The sequence below is a fragment of the Equus quagga genome, chromosome 1 (genome assembly GCF_021613505.1).
Source record: "Equus quagga isolate Etosha38 chromosome 1, UCLA_HA_Equagga_1.0, whole genome shotgun sequence".
Taxonomy (NCBI): Eukaryota; Metazoa; Chordata; class Mammalia; order Perissodactyla; family Equidae; genus Equus; species Equus quagga.
This window is the reverse complement of record NC_060267.1, coordinates 34,844,820-34,865,800: the sequence shown is the minus strand read 5'-3', so window position 1 is coordinate 34,865,800 and position 20,981 is coordinate 34,844,820. Positions and strand designations below refer to the sequence as shown.

General features: G+C 37.1%; 1 protein-coding gene across 1 annotated transcript in view; it reads left to right on the top strand.

Moving 5' to 3' along the window:
- Nucleotides 1–20,981, top strand: part of IRAG2 (inositol 1,4,5-triphosphate receptor associated 2) — an 88,023-nt gene that overhangs the window by 26,571 nt on the left and 40,471 nt on the right. The window contains exons 11-18 of the mRNA XM_046642015.1: nucleotides 277–336; nucleotides 438–502; nucleotides 1,320–1,419; nucleotides 3,137–3,271; nucleotides 4,038–4,139; nucleotides 5,199–5,362; nucleotides 16,852–16,966; nucleotides 17,398–17,560. Of these exons, the coding sequence (XP_046497971.1) occupies nucleotides 277–336; nucleotides 438–502; nucleotides 1,320–1,419; nucleotides 3,137–3,271; nucleotides 4,038–4,139; nucleotides 5,199–5,362; nucleotides 16,852–16,966; nucleotides 17,398–17,560 (904 nt within the window). The remainder of the gene's footprint in view (nucleotides 1–276; nucleotides 337–437; nucleotides 503–1,319; nucleotides 1,420–3,136; nucleotides 3,272–4,037; nucleotides 4,140–5,198; nucleotides 5,363–16,851; nucleotides 16,967–17,397; nucleotides 17,561–20,981) is intronic.

Here is a 20,981-nt window from a genome sequence, read left to right as displayed (position 1 = left end):
ACTCAAGAATTACGTTTCAGGCTTTGATTCCATTGGGCCCGGCAAACACAGAACATAATCACACCAATTAGATATAACTGCCTTGCTGTCCTTTGCTTTTTGTGTGGTTTTAGCTATAAACACAGACTGGTTCAGTTTGAAAATAGTGAGATTGGTAGAAGGTCTCGTGATCATTGGGCATTACAATTCTTCTGTAGCTCAGATTGGTAGTCTAATAAATATGATTTGGTGGACTCATACATCTATGTGTGATTAGTTCTCTCTTCTGCTTTTCAGAAGGATTTAAGTATAGAAGAACTTAAGTCAACCATCATTGAATATGGAAGCATTATAGAGGTATACCATAATCTCAGAGTTTGCAAGGTGGGCTTGTTAAATGCAAATGTAAATCCCCCACCAGAGTAACATGTACAGCCTACTGTTGTATGTGATTCCAGAATTTACGAGGGGATAAAAACAAACTGGCTCATGAGTTACAGCACTTGCAACAGGAACTCGTCATGTAAGTACAGAGCTACTCCTCGTCAGCCTTCTCTCCTGTGCCTCCCCTACATTACTGACCTACTGAGCCATACGCAGTTCTTTGAATGTGCCACATTCTTTTCTTCTGTACCTCAGTAAGTGATATTTTCTCTGCTTTTTCTCTAAGAGAACTTTTTCACAAGTTTTCCGTGACCCTCGCTTGCCTCACTCTTACCTTGAGATGAAGTAATCCTTTTGAGTGCATGTATGGCATGTTGTTCTGACCTCTTTCCTAACACACATCGTCCTATATTATAATTGTTTGTTTCTACATATGTGTAGTATGCTAGTCCAGGAGTCCACAGGAGCCACTCAGATAACAAAAACGAGTAAGACCAGGGCGGTGGGGCACACACTTACGTTATGAGAGTGACGAATGAGAAAAGTGCATTCCCCAGATAAAGGCAGAGGGGGCTACTCTGCTTAGCTCCAGCTAATTGTTGTGTCAAGAATATATGGAGCCAGTGTGGCCACATCGTCTGATTTTTTAAGAAAAGCTAGCAATCTAGATTTTTAGCAAATTTTCTAATTTTTAACTATTGGCTCCAATTCTTAAAAAAAAAACAAAAAAGTGTGGCCTACTTGTTTGCAACTACCTAGAGTCACTAGACTGTGCAGCTCCGGGAAGACAGGGTCTGTCTCTTATTGCTCTCTGTATTCCCAAGTGCCTTATACAATCCTTGGCACATGTGAGTACTTACCGATTGTTTGGTGATAAACAAACCCTGTTCTGGTGACTTAAATATAATGTTGGAAGCACACCTAACCAGACTGGACTACTGTTTTTGTTTTTCAAGAAATGGGATCCAGTTGAATCTTCATGGAGAGCCTAATAGTATCATCTCTGATGGAGAAAAATCTTTGCATTGTGAACTCATTCTTGCTCAGTCTGCAGAGGTAGGTAATTACCATCAAATGGAAGCCTTTAAAAATAATCACCACATGCAATAGCTTACTATTAAATCAAGGTCCATAGGTTGCGGAAAAGCACCTGTGATGTTTTGAGGGTATCTGTTGACAGTTTTTTAGAATCCAAGTCTAGAGTCTCTTAGCCTGGAAGAACGGATGTTTTTCCAATTACGGCCGAAAACCATAGTGAAGCTCAAGCATGGGGTTGTGGAAGTGTGCGTTCAGTGAATCTGGGCTTTCGAAATCTTTATATTCTTGATATTTTTGAGACAAACTACCTGCACTGATCCCCAGCGTGGGGTCCTAAAGGAAGCAGTAGAGATGCGTGAACTAATTTTCATTATTTCCCTAAACCCCTAAAGTAAATGCATCGACCAACAATAAAGATACTCAGACACAACGTGAAATTTCTTGGCTTTAGGATGTAGTTGTACCAACCCAATTTAATGACAGTGATTATTCCATTCTGAACAGAAATTAGCATTTTTATATATTTTTCGTTAATTTTAAAATGGCAAAATGAATTATTACTTTCAAAAAATCTTAGTTTGTTAGGTAGACCCCGTTTTTTACGTATGGGAAGAAACAATCAAAAGCCTTCTTGGGGGTGAAATGTTGGGACCCCCTCTTCCCTGAACTGTATTTTTCACTCCTTTGTACTTTCCAGTTTTGTGCTTGTTATGTTAGGAAATGCAAATTGCTTTCTTTTCACTACTTTGATGTTCTCTCCGTGTCTGTGGACGATGGATATATCAGAATGTCCTCCTGTCAACAGGTGTGATGTGACCTTGAAAGGAGAGGGAAAAATGTCTTTGGGGCAAATGCTGTTTGAATTTCTCCCGCCAAGGATGCAGGGGCAACATATGCTGCCTTCATCTGAAGCCTTCTCAGGCAGCCTTGGACATTCTGCTGAGGGCTATGCTTTCCTGACGTTCTGTTTCAACTACTCATCATTTTACTTGTGTTTTTGAAACCGAGCCAAACTGCCAGACTGAATGGAATGGTGGTGAATCTGCCATGGCAGTGTGTTTTTATCCTCAGTCCTTTGAGATAATGATGATGTCAAGATACCAGCCTGTAAAGTTCTATACTTCTAAACAGGTTAAACCGCTGGCCAAGTCCTGCCTGAAGGTTACCCCACTGATAGATTAAGAAGTTTGCCTTCTAATTGGAATCTGGAAATAACAGCCCTCTGACCTTTTTCCAACAGACAGCAAGAAGAAAGTTAGATGTATTGTCATATATGTAAAATAGGAGACAAACTTTGAGAGAAGTGTAAGAAATATGTTTTGTGAAACATCATCTAGTGTCTTCTGTGAATGGAAGAGAGACAAAAGAAACCAGTCTATTTTCAGTAGGACACATTGAGCACTCTCCCTGACCCCCCAAATTTTTTTATCTGTGAATTTCTTTACCTTTCCTGATTTTCATAAAATTGGAGCCGTAGCAATTTATTTCACCAACATGTAAATATTATCTATTGGATAAATGAGTTTTCCTGAAGAATGAATAAATGTTAAGTTGAAGCCATCCTAGAGAGAAATGCAAACAGTTTTTTGGGATGTAGGAAGATTCTGTGAGACTATTTAGTATTGTTTGATGGGGACAATTTCATTGACCCATGGGCAGCATTTTCATAAAATAAAAATAATGAATGTTCTTTATTAGAATGAGAGAGTTGTGGACATTTTGGTAATTGTTTCAGAACAATGAAACCGAGTGGCAGTGCAATTTAGTCAGCTTGTCATCTCCAGACATGATGATGGACCAAGCAATGCCACTGTTCCTGAGAGAACTGGAACAAGAGGGAGTGGAATTCAGAGTTATGCTTCACAAACTGGTATTGTGTAACATACGCATATCCTGATGTTTCACTGGCTATGGTTCTCTGCAGATAATTGACCTGATAATTCAGCCTGTTTGCTGAGAACAAGCATATCTGTGAGTAGTTGAGACCCAAGTTAATCCTACTATGAAGAGAGATTTTTCTCAAATCTTCAAGTTGGTCTTCTAGTTCTGGGTCAGTCAAGAGTAACAGGTTGACCACTAGGTATGGATTGCTTGAGCTTATTTTTCCTACAGGTTAATCTTTAGTATCAAAACATTGAAGACACACTATCTGTTGAACAGTTTCCTTCTAGCTAATGGCTAGTACCTCTTTCTTCATTTTGACTTTTGACTGGAAACTCTAGATGGTCAGAGAAAGCAGAGAACAACACCTTCATGTTAGTATTTCTAGTCCCTTTCACAGTCCTTAGCATAGAATAGGTAGCATTTAGTTTGATGAATGAAAAAAAAAATCCCTGAAAATGCTTGTTTCCTTCTACTTGAGACGGAAATGAAAATGGGTAGGTTTTGTTCTGGAAAATGAGTCTATCTGTATATATTTAGCATGTCTAGAGCACCTGATAAGGGTTAGCATCTACACATGGCAATATGCTGGGATAAAGGAAAGTCACTGGGTGGCATTAGATGAGAAGACACTCTCTCTGGTATCTTCTTGAATTATCTAGATAGTAGAATGTTGGTCTAAATTACATCTTCTCATATCATAGCATATGCCTTTCACGTGCATTCCTAGTTGAAGATGTGGAACTCTTTTTCAGCATGGAGAAGTTTCTGAAGTTGAAACCCTCATTGATAGCTCTCTACAGTGGGTAACTAATCCAGAAATTACTGTGAAAGAAAAGTGGGAGAACAAGCTTACTGTAAGTGTTCCATATTTTGTGATATTGGTTTTTCTTCTGCTTTCTTAATCCAGGTAATACTTATTATATACAGTACCATTTCTAAGACTTTATTGTTGCCTTCTGCTATCTCAGTCTGATGATATGTGTAGAGTGTGTGTCTGGGGATGTGTATGAGTGGGCGTATGTAGGTGACAGTAAGAGGGTGAGGGTTAAGATGAGTGTGTGTGAGTGTGAGCGTGAGGAAAGAGAGAGTGAGTGTGAGGATATGTTATGTGTGACAGACACAGATAGACAAAGAATAAATAAGATTATTTAATGAAAAGATGTTTTTATTTGAATCCTTGTAAGAACTGACTAATCTAAGCTTGGATTTTTTCCTTGGCCTATTAAAATTCTCTGCTTTTCATAGAATGATTATTGTGCAAAAAAATCTTGTTCCTGAGACCGACAGTTTTATTATCCTAGAAATTAGCAGAACATTGGAAAAATGGGAACTTCTGGGGTAGTTATTCCCAGTTTTGTTAGAAAGGAAGCATACAAGCAGAAATCTCTTCAATTTATCCATCACTAGTTGTCTGTACTTCTGGACTGCCATATGATTTTCTAACATCTGTCAGCCTCTAAAGTTAAGCTATAAAGCAAGAAGTAAACTCTGAAAAATCTGTAATATTAATTTCAACCCCTTTGCCAAACTAACCTTTTTTTAAAAGTTGCTTTTAAGTATGCTAATTAACAAATATTGATTTTATTGCATTTCCTTATTCCACCCTATTTTAAAGCAATTGTGGTTATTGATGAAATGGTCAGAGACCCACTCATTGTAAGAAAAAGAAAATAAAGCTCAATTTTAGGCACATGATAGGTACCCAATACATACTTGTTAAGTTGAGATAGTCAAATTAAAAGATAATCAATCTTTGGGCAATTGAGAATTGTATCTGTTCAATCAGAATTTTAGGGTCCAGTAACAGTGAATACTATTGAGATGAGAATAGCCACAGCATTTTATATTGCCTCTGACATTTGTTTATATTGAACACTGGAATGGTGGAGTTTGTTTTGTGTCTTTTCTTATAGGAATTCAAATATATCATGGAAGAGAAGCTAAATCTTTCGATATTAATGCTGAACCGCTTGGGAAACCACAAAGAATCCCTCGATAAAGAGTTTGTTAAATTGATAGAGATTCTGAAGAGATTCAGGCTGGAATATTTATATTTCAGAAAAGAATTTCTTTCCAGGTGACAATCATTTATATATAAGAAACCCATGCTGTATACACATGACACATTGGTGATTGTGCCCCGGTGTTCAGTTTACTTTTTTCAAGTTGTATACATTGATTTCTGATGACACTTTGTTAGGGAAAACATTTTGTCTGACAATTTTTGAATTGTGAAATTAACTTTTATATTCAAAATTGCAAATAGTAAGCTCTAAAATCTGTGGAAACCAGTATAATGAGTTATTTTCCCTAGAGAAAGAATTTAGAATTACAAGAATATAGAATTCTTTTAACCAAAAGGGGCCTTAGAGATTATTTAGTAAAACCTCAAAATTTTATAAAGGGCTGAGGCAATAAAGATGTAAAGTGAATTGATCAAGATCCGAGAGTTATTAATGGATAGTCTACAAATAGATCTATTAATGGAATAACTTGATATTGGATCTGTTGACTTTTATCCCATTGGGCTTCATATTCCATCTCAGCATATAACGTATCACATCGGGCACTAGTCAATTCAATTTCAAGTAAACGAAATCATGGGGAGGGGCCGGCCCGGTGGCACAGCAGTTAAGTGCGCACGTTCCGCTTCTTGGCAGCCCAGGGTTCACTGGTTCAGATCTCAGGTGCGGACATGGCACCGCTTGGCAAGCCATGCTGTGGTAGGTGTCCCACATATAAAGTAGAGGAAGATGGGCATGGATGTTAGCTCAGGGCCAGTCTTCCTCAGAGAAAAGAGGAGGATTGGCAGCAGTTAGCTCAGGGCTAATCTTCCTCAAAAGAAAAAAAGTCATGGGGAATAGAGGACTCTAAATGTAAAATAACGTACCATCTTACCCTTCCTCTCACCTTAATTCTTATGATTTTATGAGGAAATTCTTAAAATTTGTACACTCTGTAAACCACGTACTAAACAAGAACAGTGATTATATCTTTTGGTGACCACTATTTATATAGCTACTAACCATGCTAAATGTTCCCTTAAGAAACAATTTTAAATAAATGAATGAATATAGGTGTATGTTGAATTTGAATAAAGTAAAAAAGTAAATGTCGTTAGAGACCAACATTACTTAAAGAAAATGGCTGGAAGAAACTATTTTATTTCTGCAAAATAAGGAAACTAGATACCAGAGAGAGGTTAATACCACTTGGGACTCTCAAAAAAATGATCTTCTGCTCTTCCTAAGAAGCAGGCGGCCCAGACTTCCCCATAGTGGTGAAGTTGTGGGTTAAGTGGAAATGCAGCTTCCTTACACAGATGCCATCTCCACAAAAGGGAGCATTGAAATTCTTCTGTTTAGCAACCAAAGAACTATTTGGAGGGAGGCCTGCATTAATGTCATCTCTGAGTAAGTGAATGTTCTGTATTACCCTACTAGACACACGGCAGCCCAGTTAAATAATAGTAGGTACAATTTGTCAAGAGTTTACTGTTGGATATAGTACTAAGAATTTGACATACATTTATCTCGAGAGAGATTCAATAACTTGCCCAAGGTCACCCAAGTGGGATTAAGTGACAGCTGGGATCAGACCTAGATAAATTTGACTTCAAAACCTACGTTCTTTCAACTATTAATCTCCCGCCGTCTACTTGTTAAAATTTTGTATAACATTCATTAAAAATACTCAACCTAGCATTGGGCAAAATACTCATCAATGTAGGGAAGATTTAGCTTCTGCCTTCTAGATATAATTTAAAACAGACAAAGCCATATAGAAGCTACACACAAAATGATTTGGCTGTGGGTTTTAACTATGAGTAAACAAATGAGTGGAGTATTTTGTAGGGATGAGAGAGAGAATTCTATGCTTAGGTGAGGCTGGAAATTTTATTAAAGATAAACTTTCAGGAGCTGTTTCCTGAGGGAGAGAAGGCTTCCATTCTGGTGTAAGATAAACAGGCTCCAGTGCTGAGGACTGGAAAGAATTGAGTGAGTCAAGGAGAGGCAGTGAAAGGAAAAACTGCTCTCAGAGGGCTTGGTGAGGAAAGCATGTCATCATTCATACACATTCAAGGGCCAGCTTTGTGCCAGACTTTTTTTTTTTCTAGGTGCTAATGAATTGTAGGAAATAAGGTAGAAATCTGTGCCTCCATGAAACTAACATCTATTAAGTGACACAGATAATGAACAAATAAACGTATAATTATATGATATAATGCCAGGAAGTGGTAGGTGATATGAAGAAAATTAAAGCAGGATAAGAAGACTGAGAATGACGGGAGCAAGAGGACTTAATTTTAGAAAGAATAGCCAGAGAAGGCCTAAGAAGTGATGTATTGAGCAGATGGCTGAAGGAAGTGAGAGAGTGAGCTATGTGATGATCTGGGGAGTGTTCTAGGAGAGGAAATAGCTACTGCAAAGGCCCTGAGGTTGTAGTGAGTTTGATACATTTAAGCAGCAGCAAAAGGCCAGCATGGCTGGGATGGAGTGAGTGCTGGGCAGTGGTAGGAGATGAGGTCAGAGAGATAGGCAAGGATCGGGTCCACAGCCTTGCAGTTCATGTTTAAGAAATGAGATTTTATTCTGAGTGGATGGGAAACCATCACAGGGTTATAAGCAGAAAAATAATATGACTTGTGTTCTGAAAGATCATTCTGGCTTGTAGGTAGAGAACTGTCTACAGAGGGCAAGAGGGAAAACAGTGAGACCAGTGAGAGGGGCTTTTTCAATAACAGATTACCAATGAGAGATCCTGAAATCAATTTACTTTATTATGACCTATTTTTAAAAATAAATATAAAATATAGAATGCATTGCATATAGTAAGAGTAAGTAATGTTTCATAAAATTTTTGTTTCAGCTGTATGTGTACTTGGTTGAAATATAAAGTATTTACTGGGTCACGGTAAAAAAAAAAGCCACTGAGTTAGGAGTTATTTGCAATAGTCCAAGTGAAAGGTGTAGCATGAACCAGGGTGATAGTTGTGAAGGTGATAAGAGATGATCAGATTCAAACTATATTTTGAGGATGGGTCAGATCTGATATACTAGTGAATTAGATGTGGGATTGTAAGAAAGAGAAGAGTCATCCTTGACTTAGAGGTATTTTGTCAGAAAACAAGGCAAACGGGGTGCTATTTAGATAGCAAACTCTGGGTGGGACTCAGACTTGGCAGGAGTAGAAATCAAGATTTAGCATTAGGACATGTTAGCAAGGAGAGTTGTTGAATTTCAAAACAGACCCCCAAAGCTAACACTATGCTTCTGAACATGATAATGAAAATCTCTATGGAAGAAAAATCTTCAAAGTTTCAACATCTGATGAATATCTTTAATAGATGGTACTATCTAATTTTTTAAAAAGTTATTTGTAAGATTATTATGATTCATAAAGTACATAAAAGTTGTTGTCTTATAGGTGCAAATACCTCCAAGTGATTAATAGTTTTAGTATTATTAAATATGGATTTCTGTTGTTCGTAACAGCTCTTTTACTTTCCCTTGGAGAATAATGGACACTTGAGACTTTAGGCTATTACTGGAAAGGAGAAAAGTAGATAAAACTGATGTCTTAAAAAAAAAAAAACAGAGGAGGTGAAGTCAGCAAGAAGATAGAATAGGAGGCCCTGGACCCTCCTTCCCCCAATGGATACCATGATTAAATAGTAATACATGGACAAATTCCTTTTGTGAGAAATCCATAAATTAGTTGAGAGGCTCCTGCACCCTGGATCACCATGAAACCAGCCACGTCAATACTGATAGGAAAATTCTAGATACATTTTGCCATAGTTCCTGCTCCTGGCACAGGACCATATGATTGAAAGGAATCTCCCAGCTTCCAGTTTCTCCCTAAGGAGAGAAAGAGTTGGACGGTGTGTCTAACATCCCAGCTTTTCTGAGGAATGCCCAAGATATTGGCTTCTGGCTCATCTGTCTCAGAGTGCAGACAGAATTAGGCAAACTGTAGACACCTGGGGGATACTGAGAACAAAGACAGTGGTTGGAATAAGCACACAAGCACTCATCATAGACCCTTCCCTAGCTCAACACAAAGTAAGCAGATGAAAAGTCCCACGGCCAAGCTTCTCCTTGGGGAAAGAAAGAGTTGGATCATGCACCCAACATCCTAGCTTTTCTGGGGGTGGCCTAAAATACTGGCTTCTGTCACACCCATCTTAGAGCAATGATGGGATCATCATAACCTAGATGTGTAGGACTCACTAAGAACAAAAATGGTGGCTTAAACTAGCATGAATATTTGAGACACCCCCAGAATCTCTATCTGGACTGATTGATAAGGATTTTGTCCTGTGCAAGTCCAGTCTGTGAAGACTGGGAGAGGTGGCTGTTTTTTCTAATATGCATATACCAACAAAAAGAGTCAAGGAAAATGAAGAAACAGAGAAATGTTTCCCAAACAAAGGAACAAAATAAATCTCCAAAAGCTGAGACTGATGAAACAGAGATAATGATTTACCTCACAGAGAATTCAAAATAGCTGTCATAAAGATGCTCAACAAGATCAGGAGAACAATGCATGAACAAAGTGAGAATATCAACAAAGAGATAAAAACTATAAAAAAGTACCAAGCAGAAATCTTGGAGCAGAAGAATATAACTGGACCAAAAAATTCACTAGAGGGGTTCAGTATCAGGCTAGATTAAGCAGAAGAAAAGATCAGCGAACTTGAATGTCAGAGGAGTAAAAAGAAAAGAGAATGAAGAAGACTTAAGGGACGTATGGAACACCATTAAGGAGACCAAGATATGTATTATGGGACTCCCAAAAAGAAAAGAGAGAAAGAAAGAAGCAGAAAAGTGATTCAAAGAAATAATGACTAAAACCCTCCAAAATCTGGGGAAAGACATCCAGATCCAGGAAGTCCAATGGATCTCAAATGAGATGAACCCAAAGAAATCCACTTTGAGTCACATTATAATCAAATTGTCAAAAGTCAAAGACAAAGAGAGAATTTTGAAAGCAACAAGAGAATAGTTTTGTCATGTACAAGAGAATCCCCTTGAGATTCATCACTGAATTCCTCAGCAGAAACCTTGCAAGCCAGAAGGGACTGGCTTCTCCCTTCTGTAAAGTATTCAACGTACTGAAAGTAAACATCAACCAAGCAACAAAACTCAAAAATGAAGATGGTATACTTTCCCATACAAACAAAAGGTGAGGGAGCTCATTACCACTAGACCTGCCATACAAGAAATGCTAATGGGAGTTCTTCAAGCTGAATTAAAAGGACCTTAAACAGTAATATGAAAGCATAGTAAAGTAGGAAATTTGCTGGTAAGTGTAAATACATAGACAAATACATAACACTGTAATACTATAACACTATAAAAGTGGGTAAACCACTTTTAATTCTAAGATAAAAGTTAAAAAACAAAAGTATTATAAGTAAATAAAACTATAAAAATATGTTAAGGCATACACTTTATAAAAAGATGTAAATTGTGACATCAATAGTGTGGGGGAGAAGTAAAAGTGTACTTTTTTGTATGTGATTGAAGTTAAGTTTATCATCTTAAAGTAGACTGTTATAAGATGTTTTATGTAAGCCCCATGGTGGCCATAAAGAAAATACCCATGGAAGATACACAGAAGAAAAAGAAAGGAATCAAAACATATCAATACAAAAAAAATCAAAGGAAGACAGGAAGAGAGAAAAACAGGGACAAAAGAACTACAAGATACACAGAAAACAATTAGCAAAATAGCAATAGGAAGTCCGTCCCTATCAATAATTACTTTAAATAGATTAAACTTCCCCATCAAAAATCATAGACTGGCTGAATGGGTTAAAAACAAGATTCAACTATTAGCAGTCTACAAGAGACTCACTTTAGATTTAAGGAAACACATAGGCTGAAAGTGAACCGATGGAAAAAGGTATTTCATGCAAATGCTAACAAGAAGAAAGCAGGGGTGGCTATACTTATATCAGACAAAATAGACTTTAAGTCACAAACTGTTATAAGAGACAAAGAAGGATGTTATATAGTGATGAAAGGGTCAGTTCACCAGGAAGATATCACAATTATGAATATATATGCACCCAATACCAGAGCACCTAAATATATAAAGTAAACATTGACAGAATGGAAAAGAGAAATAAATAGCAATATAATAACAGTAGGAGACTTCAATATCCTACTTTCAGTAATGGATAGAACATTGAGACAGAAGATCGATATGGAAATAGCACACTTGAACAATACTATAGACCAAATGGACCTAACAGAAGTATGCAGAACATTCCACCCAATAGCCACAGAATATACGTTCTTCTCAAGTGCACATGCAGCATTCTCCAGGGTAGATCACATGTTAAGTCACAAAACAAGTCTTAACAAATTTAAGAAGATTGAAGTCATTTTAAATATCTTTTCCAACCACAATGGAATAGAACTAAAAATCAATAACAGAAGGAAAACTCGAAAATTCACAGACATGTAGAAATTAAACAACATACTGCTGAAAAACCACAAAGAAGAAATTAAAAAGGAAATTAGAAAATGTCTTGAAATAAACAAAAATGAGAACAATATGTCAAAACCTATGGCATACAGCAAAAACAGTACCAAGAGGGAAGTTAACAGTGATAAATGCCTATATTAAAAAGAATAACAATCTCAAATAACCTAACCTTAGGGTGGGGGATGGGCAAAATAGGTGAAGGGGATTATGAGGTACAAACTTATAGTTATAAAATAAATAAGTCATGGGGATATAATGTACAGCATAGGGAATACAGTCAATAATATTGTAATAACTTTGTGTCTTGACAGATTGTTACTAAAATTACTGTGGTGGTCATTTCGTAATGTAGATAAATGTTGAATCACTATGTTGTACACCTAAAACTAATATAATGTATGTCAACTATACTTCAGTAAAAATAAGTAAAAAACTAGCCTAACTTTACACCTCAAGGAACTAGAAAAAGAACAAACTAAAAGTCCAAAGTCAGCATAAGGAAGGAAATAATAAAGATTAGAGCAGAAATGAAAAAGATAGAGAATAGAAAACAATTTTTTAAAAATTTTTTAAAGAAACAGTGAAACTAAGTTGGCTTTTTGAAAAGATTAACAAAATTGACAAACCCTTAGCTACACTAAGAAAAAGAGGAGACTCAAATAAATAAAATAAAAAATGGAAGAGGACACATTACAACTAATACCACAGAAAAATACTGATCATAAAATACTGCTCTGAACAATTATACACAAACAAATTGGATAACCTTGAAGAAATGGATAAATCCCTGGAAACAGGCAACCTACCAAGACTGAATCAGGAAAAAACAGAAAATCTGAACAGAAAAATAACCAGTAAGAAGATTGAAACAGTATTCAACAACCTCCCAATGAAGAGAAGCCCAGGACATGATTGCTTCACTGTGAATTCTACCAAACATTTAAAGAAGATTAACACCAATCCTTTTGAAACCCTTTCAAAAAATTGAAGAAGAGGGACCACTTCTTAATTCATTTTATGAGGCCAGCATTATCCTGACACCAAAACCAAGGACACTAGAACAAAAGAAAACCACAGGCCAATATTCCTGGTGAATATAGATGCAAAAATCCTCGACAAAATACTAGCAAGCCAATTTCAGCAGCACATTAAAAAGATCATACACTGGGGCCGGCCCGCTGGCACAGTGGTTAAGTTCACATTCTCCACTTTGGCAGCCTGGGGTTTGCATGCTCTGATCCCAGGCACAGACCTGCACACCGCTCATCAAGCCATGAGGTGGTGGCGTCCCACGTACAAAATAGAGGAAGATTGGCATAACTGTTAGCTCAGTGACAACCTTCCTCAAGCAAAAAGAAGAAAATTGGTCATAGATATTAGCTCATGGCCAATCTTCCTCACCAAGAAAAACCCACACACAAAAACCCAAAACACAAAGATCATACACCATGACCAAGTGAGATTTATGCCTGGGATGTGAGGATAGTTCAGCATACACAAATCAATTAATGTGGTACACTATGTTAACAGAATGAAGAATAATATCACATGATCATCTAAATTGATGCATAAAAGCATTTGACAAGAATCAATACACTTTCATGATGAAAATATTTTAAAAACTAGAAATAGAAGGAAACTACCTCAACATTATAAAGGCCGTCTCTGAAAAGCCCATAGCTAACGTTATACTCAATAGTGAAAGACTGAAAGCTTTTCCCCTAAGATCAGAAACAAGGTAAGGATGCCCGCTCTCACCACTTCTATGCAGCATAGTACTGGGAATCCTAACTAGAGGAATTAGGCAAGAAAAAGAAATAAAAAGCACCCACATTGGAAAGGAAAAAGTAAAATCATCTGTTTGCAGATGACATGATCTTATATATAGAAAGACTCCATAAAAATCTGTTAGAACTAATAAACAAGTTCAGCAAAATTGCAGCATACAAAAATCAGTTGCATTTCTATTCACTGACAATGAACTATTGGAAACTGAGAAAAAAATCACATTTAAAATAGCATCCAAATGATTAAAATACTTCAGAATAAACTTTAAGGAGGTGAAGGCTTGTGCACTGAAAACTGTAAAAGATTGCTGAAAGAAATTAAAAAAATACAATAAGTGAAAAACTATCTTGTGTTCATGGATTGGAAGATTTAGTATTTAAAATGTCCATACTATCCAAAGTGATCTACAGAGCAATCTTTATGAAAATCCTAACAGCATTTTTTACAGGAAAAAAATCCTAATATTCATATGGATCCACAAAGGACCCTAAATAGCCAAAACAATCTTGAGAAAGAAATACAAAGCTCAAAGTATCATCCTCTCTGATTTCAAAATTAAAACGGTGTGGTCCTGGCCTAAAGACACACATATAGGCCAAGGGAATAGAATAGAATGCCCAGAAATAAACCCATGCACATATGGTCAGTTGATCTTTGACTAGGATGCCAAGGCTACACGATGGGAAAAGGATAGTCCTTTCAACAAATGGTGTTGGGAAAACTGGATATCCACATGCAAAAGGATGAGGTTGAACCCTTATCGTACACAGTATACAAAAATCAACTCCGAAAGGACTAAAGACTTAAACGTAAGGCCTAAAACTGTAAAACTCATAGAAGAAAACTTGGGAGAAAGGCTTCATGACATTGGTCTTGGCAATGGTTTCTCCAGTATGACATCAAAAGCACAGACAATAAAAAAAAATAGACAAATGGGTCTACATAGGATAAAAAGCTTCTATACAGCAAAGGAATTAACAGAATGTAAAGGTAACCTATGGAATGGGAGAAAATATTTGCAAACTGTATGATAAGGGGTTAATATTCAAAATATATGAGGAACTTCTATAACTCAAAAATAAAAAATCAAATAACTTAATTTGAAAATGGGCAAAGGACTTGAATAGACATTTTTCCAAAGAAGTCATAGAATTGGCCGACAAGTGCATATATGAAAAGATGTTCAACATCACCAATCATCAGGGAAATGCAAATAAAAACCACGATGAGTCATCCACAATGGTGAATGAATCACACCTGTTAGGAAGGCTGTTATCAAAAAAAGACCCAAAAGATACCAAGTGTTGGCTAGGATGTAGAGAAATTGAAACCCTTGTGTACTGTTGGTGGGAATGTAAAATGGTGAAACTGCTATAGAAAACAATATAGAGGTTCCTCAAAAACTTAAAAATAGAACTACCATGTGATCCAGCATTTCCGCTTCTGTGTATATATCCAAAAGAATTCAAAGCAAAATCTCAAAGACATATTTGCACACTCATGTTCATTGCAGCATTATTCACAATAGCCAAATGTGGGAATAACCTAAATGTTCATCAATAGATGAATGAATAAAGAAAATATGATATATACATACAATGGAATATTATTTTATTCCTAATTTTTAGAAAAGGAGATTGATTTTTTAAAAAGCTTAATTTTTTAAAAAAAAAAAGAGATTTTGCCACATGAGACAACATGGATGAATCTTGAGGACATTATGCTAAGGGAAATAAACCAGTCACAGAAAGACAAATGCTGCATGATTCCACTTACATGAGGTATCTAAAATACAGCCATGTGCCATGTAATGATGTTTTGGCCAATGACAGATCCACATATATGACAGTAATCCTGTAAGATTAGTACCATAGGGCCTGTGTATGTAGTAGGCTATACCATCTAGATTTATTTAAGTACACTCTGTGATGTCTGCACAATGACAAACTTTCCTAAAGATGTGTTTCTCAGAACCTGTCCCCATTGTTAAGCAACGCACAACTATAGTCAAACTCATAGAAGCAGAAAGTGGAATGGTGGTTTCCAGGGACTAGGGAAGGGGGAAATGAGGAGTTGCTGTGCATGAGCATAAAGTTTTAGTTATGCAAGATGAATAAGTTCTAGAGATATGCTGTACAACATTGTGCCTATAGTTAACAAGACTGTATTGTACACATAAAAATGTGTTAAGGGGGTAGATCTCATGTTAAATGTTCTTATTACAATTAAAAAAAGGAAAAGCTGACTATAAGCTATTGAACAATGCTCAGTAGAATGTGTGTTTAGGTAGTTTTCATTTTGTTTATGGTTTTGTTTGCTGGTTTACCATAATGGTAAAGCATTCTATGAGACCAAACTTTTCTTTCATGTGGTCCTTCTTGTAATAAAGGCTGAATTTGTGCCAGTATACAATGGGATTCTGACTATGTGTTAACATTTGAGAAGTACACAAAAGGCCTAAACCTGACAACGTCTTCCTCGCTGCTTTGAAACTCCCCAAGTTTATCATCCATTTGAGCTGAGGTCCTTGTTCAGGTCAAGTTGTTTCCAGATAGTCGTTGTTATATTGATACATAGCATAGTTTAGATAATCTCATCAGGTAACAGAGAGCAGATGCATTTTTATATATTTTGGGGATTAGGGTTGGATCCAAAAGGTAACATAACAGTAGGAGATTTGGGGTCAGGAAGAATGGGAGGGAAAAGGCTTCAGAAAAGAGAGGACTGGAGTGGAAATACCAACAGCCAGCTTTCGTCTGTGCTCGGGAGCAGCCCTTCCCGTGCTCATAGCACATATTTATACCGTGCGAGACGACTCTTAAGGAGAAAGACTAAGATCATGAAACAAAGTTCTTATTTCTTTTCTTTTCTCTTTTTTCTTTCCCCTCCCTCCCTTTTCCTTTCCTTTCTTTTTCTGAAAAAGCCAGCTGTGATGTGTAAACATTGCACCTGTCACAGTGACCTCATTGTGGCACCATCCTCTAAGCAATTGGCTACCGATGCTAAGTACTATGAGTGTAGCTTGTGGGAAACTGAATATTCCAACGTGTAATAGGAAACTCAATGTCCTTATCTGTAAAGCGAGGGTATCAGGCTGAGTAATCTATATGATTGCTTTAATTAAAATTCTATATTTGTGAAGCATTTATACTTTCACTTTTTCCTCTCATCTCTGAGGAAGTATATTAAGTTTAATTTGTCATAACATCCCAGGGATGAGTCTTAATTGAAATGTCACTGACAGCTTGTGGTTTGGACTTTTTTTTTTTTTAACTCTAGGCAGAAACAACTAGAAGCCATTAAACAACTGCAGGAAGATGCTGTCAACCAGGAAGCCAATCTCAGGAAGAAGGTCCAAGAAGCCAGCCAACGGCTGGAGGACGCAGAGGAGCAGGTAGCGTGGACTTTGACTACGTTATATTCAGGGGAAGTCCTCCCAGATGTCCTCAAAACCGTGAAGTAAAAATGGAGGAGGAACAAAAAAAACAAAGAGGAACTGTGAAGTGCAGTCCCTGGTGACTAGCAGTGAGCGGAGGAAGTAAAGGGGGAGTTGTAAAAGAGGCGGTGTCAACAGCCTGCTGATGAAAGAGGCAACTTTGCAGAAAGAGGCAACTTGACATATCAGGACTTTTACCGCTGTGGAAATAGCTCAGGCACACAAAGCCATGCAAACACAGAATTGCAGAAGTGCAGTAGAGGCTTATCACTTCCCTGAGAAGGAAAGCACATTTTCAGTTTCGTGTGCCTAATACGAGTGAGCGCTCAGTTGCTTTCTTTCCTGGCCACCCTGCTAAGATCCAGTCTTAACTAGTTGTACGTATCCAGGTTGAGGATCGAGATCGGGCAGCCCACGGTGCCAGTGAAAAAGCTAAGTCTTTGCTGCATAAATTAGAGGAAGCAATTTCGGAACAACGGACTCTGCAGGCTATAAATACTGAGTTAGTGAACACTTGCCAGACACTTGAGCAGAAGACAAGAAAACTGAAAAGTGAGTAGCAAATATTTGTTTTGTCCCCAGTTCAGTCCACTGTGAGGTGGGGTGAAAGAAGTACAGCTATTTTTCTAGATTACAGCTGCTGTGTTATTACTGCATTTGGGACAATGGAATGGTTCCAGAAGGCAGTATTGTGGGCTTTCAGAGATCTTTGCCTAGTGGCTAGGTCGATGGATTTAACCATTAACTTTCCCTTTTGGTTGTTGATTACAAGCTGGATTTGTCCATGACTGTTATTTCTTTAAAAATTAAATAAAACTTCTCAATATCTGTAAAAGTAAACAAGGAAAAAATCTTGTACGCGTGGGATAATTAGAACTTGCAAACTGTTTACATATTCTACCCTGATTTTATGAGCTAGTTTGTACCCATCATATGATAGGACGGGCCCTGGATCTCCATTTTCTTCTAAATAGTAATTTTAGGGTTGGGAAAAATACTTATGAATTCAACGTGTATCAAGACAGTAAATATATGTGAAAATTCTTTTTGAATTTTAATATGTTCTTTACATATGTATTTTTCTTTAAGAAATTAGAGTATTTGTCATTTTTCTGTATCACCTAAAAGTGGGTAAGTGTTTATTAAGGATTTAGGTGAGAAGACAGCTGTCAAATTAGAGATGTCGAGTTATTTATAAGCTTATTTTATTCTAGAAATATAGTTTGGTAAAAAGAAAGCTTATTTGTTTGACCATTTATCAGACAACCGCTTTTGTTCAGCCAGCTTCTTGTTCTGGCAGCATAAATGTTCTTTTTATAGAAAGTTATTGGTTTGGATAGTAAACAACTAAATATAAGCTTAAGGTAAGCTAGAGATGGAAATTTTCAGGCTTGTGTTTGTTGGGATTTATTGTACCCTTCCTACTGTTATCTCAGAAAGCTGTTTAAGAGTTTAAAGGAATTGGCTAGTTCTAAAAAGCAGTGGTTATTCAACATTTTATTATTATTTTTAACTTGCTAGTTTTCAGTAACTGAGTATCAGTTCACTTCATTCTGTCAGACAATGTAAGGCATGCTTTAAATTACATAATCTATATGTTATTTTTATGATTGCTCAGAGAGCCTTGGACAAGGCTCCCTTGTGATTAGAAGTGTTCACGTTGAGAGATGAATAATAAGGCATTCCAAATTTGGTTTATAGTATGTTTGCTTTTATAGCACTGTGCTTAGAGGACTAATCTTTTCGTCCAGTTATATTTATCTTTTGATTAAATCAATATTACACACCATAGTTTAATAAAACTAAGAATTTATCTCCTCTCCCAACCTTCCATGACTTCCTTGTAGAACCTTCTTTGAAGAGTACTTTTGTAATTTATCCCAAAATGTACATTCTTGATATCATGATCCTGTTATTGTCTTCCCACTTTACCCTCGGGGAATAATTGGTCCAAATATTATTAAAAACAGAATAAGAAAGCTGCCCCGAGTTGAGTGCATGCATTTTTTCTGGCTGGATAAAGTGGGGTAGATGCCTCCTTTTTGTCTTGAGTTGCCCAGAATCTGCCTGGCTTTATGAACTCCTTTACTTGTTTATATCTTTTGCTGCCCAGAGAAGGCATCCATATCAAGATTTTGCTCTTAAGCCATTTGCTTATGAAGATCCTTCTAGTAATGCCCTTAAAAGTCAACCTTTTCAGTAAGAGGGAAATTTAGGTGGCACATATTTTTTGTAGTGTTCTGTATAGAAGATTTTCCAGATAGACTGTGAACAAATGTCAATGAGATAGAAACAGTTATCACACAAACACATCCTTGCACCTTCCACCATGACCACCGCCACCACATGCTGTTTGAATTCTGAGTCAGACGTTTGAGTTCTGAGTCAGAAAATAGAACTATTTAAATCCACTTAGTTCTTCTGAAACTTTCTGGTTAGCTTAATAAGTGCATTAATTATTTAAGGCAATTGCTTTCTGTTGCATCTAAGGAAGTTTCATTATGTGTGGGGATGTTTTGTCCAAATGTTCAGGTCAATGACAAAGTTCACAAGCTGGAACTAGGAAGCTGTTTATGACATTTGATTAGAAATCCTGAGCTTAATGTTGAATAAATAATATTGCTAAAGTTTTCAGTTGCTGCTAGGACTGGACTGGTTTATGAGGTTACTAATGTACAAGCTTGCCTCCATGAAATGTGCCATTAGAACTGCTAAATTTCTTGAATGGTTATTTATATATTTTCTTTCTTCTGCTTCTTACCTTCATATGTATCTAAGTATCTTGTTAACAAAGGCGATACTGGATGTATAAATGGGTGTTTGCTCTAAAAAGGAAATAAAAAAGCCTCTTAGATCTGGGGTGTGCGTCCAACATATTAGAGTAAATAATGTTCACAGAATGTAAACTAATGGATCTACTCCAAACACCCACTCCTTTACTATTCATCCTCTTTTTGACCCTATCTAACATGAAATCTTCATTGAGTCACTGCCTTCATAGACTATGAGGCAATTACCTTTAGAAACCATAAATATTTCCTTGGGGGGAGAGGCTGAGAATCTCCCGTATATCACAATTCCCTGTTTGAACATCGTATCTGTATATGAACTTGCTGGTGTAGAGAAGGCTTTCACTGGAAACTCTCTTCTAGCTTGCTATTCTTAGCATGGAGGGTGTGAGGTATGGGATAGATAACAGCCTTACAGCTTTGAGGATGAATGCAAGATGAGAGCCACGTGGCCTGAGCAGTCAGTACTCAAGAGGGAAGTGAGATGAGGAAGGGGGATTCAGATGATGGGGACACTCAAAGATAGGTGTTGAGGTGAAGACCAAGGAGAAAACCAAAGTCAAATGTAGCTTGCTCAACAGCCCTGATGGGGTGGGGCCCTAAGTTTTCCCAAATGAAAGATGCAGGTATGGATGATAATATAGGAGGCAGTATAGTATCGTGATTAAGATCATGAGATTTGAAATTAAACAAACCTATGTTCTGATTCTAAGTCTACAAAAGAGAAACTAGATAAAGTTGGCCGAATCAGTTTACCTCTCCGAGCCTTAGTGTCCTCTTTCAGAAAATGCAGTAGTTGTTAATTTATAAATAACACACTAAATGCAAAACAGTAGCTAGTGCTTGACCATCCTTGGTCCAGTCTCATCGGCTCATGCATGTTTCTGTTACATGAATTACCTCATTCATGACTGACAAATGGGTAACGACACGTTAGTATAATATGGAAGTTATATTGTTTCATTTACGATTTTCCTGGGAATAGGATCTGGATTGGTAGGAAGAGAGCTATAACCTTCAGCAGGAAAGGAAAAAGTCCTCAGCTAGGCAGCTGACAGGCAGCAGGGGCCCTTTTGGCTTTATTTTAAGAAAATTACAAACAAGTGCCTGCACCTGGGCCTCCCTCCCCAGAGAAATGCCATCCCAGCCTCGATGAGCTCTGGCTTGCGGCAGATTGTACCCCC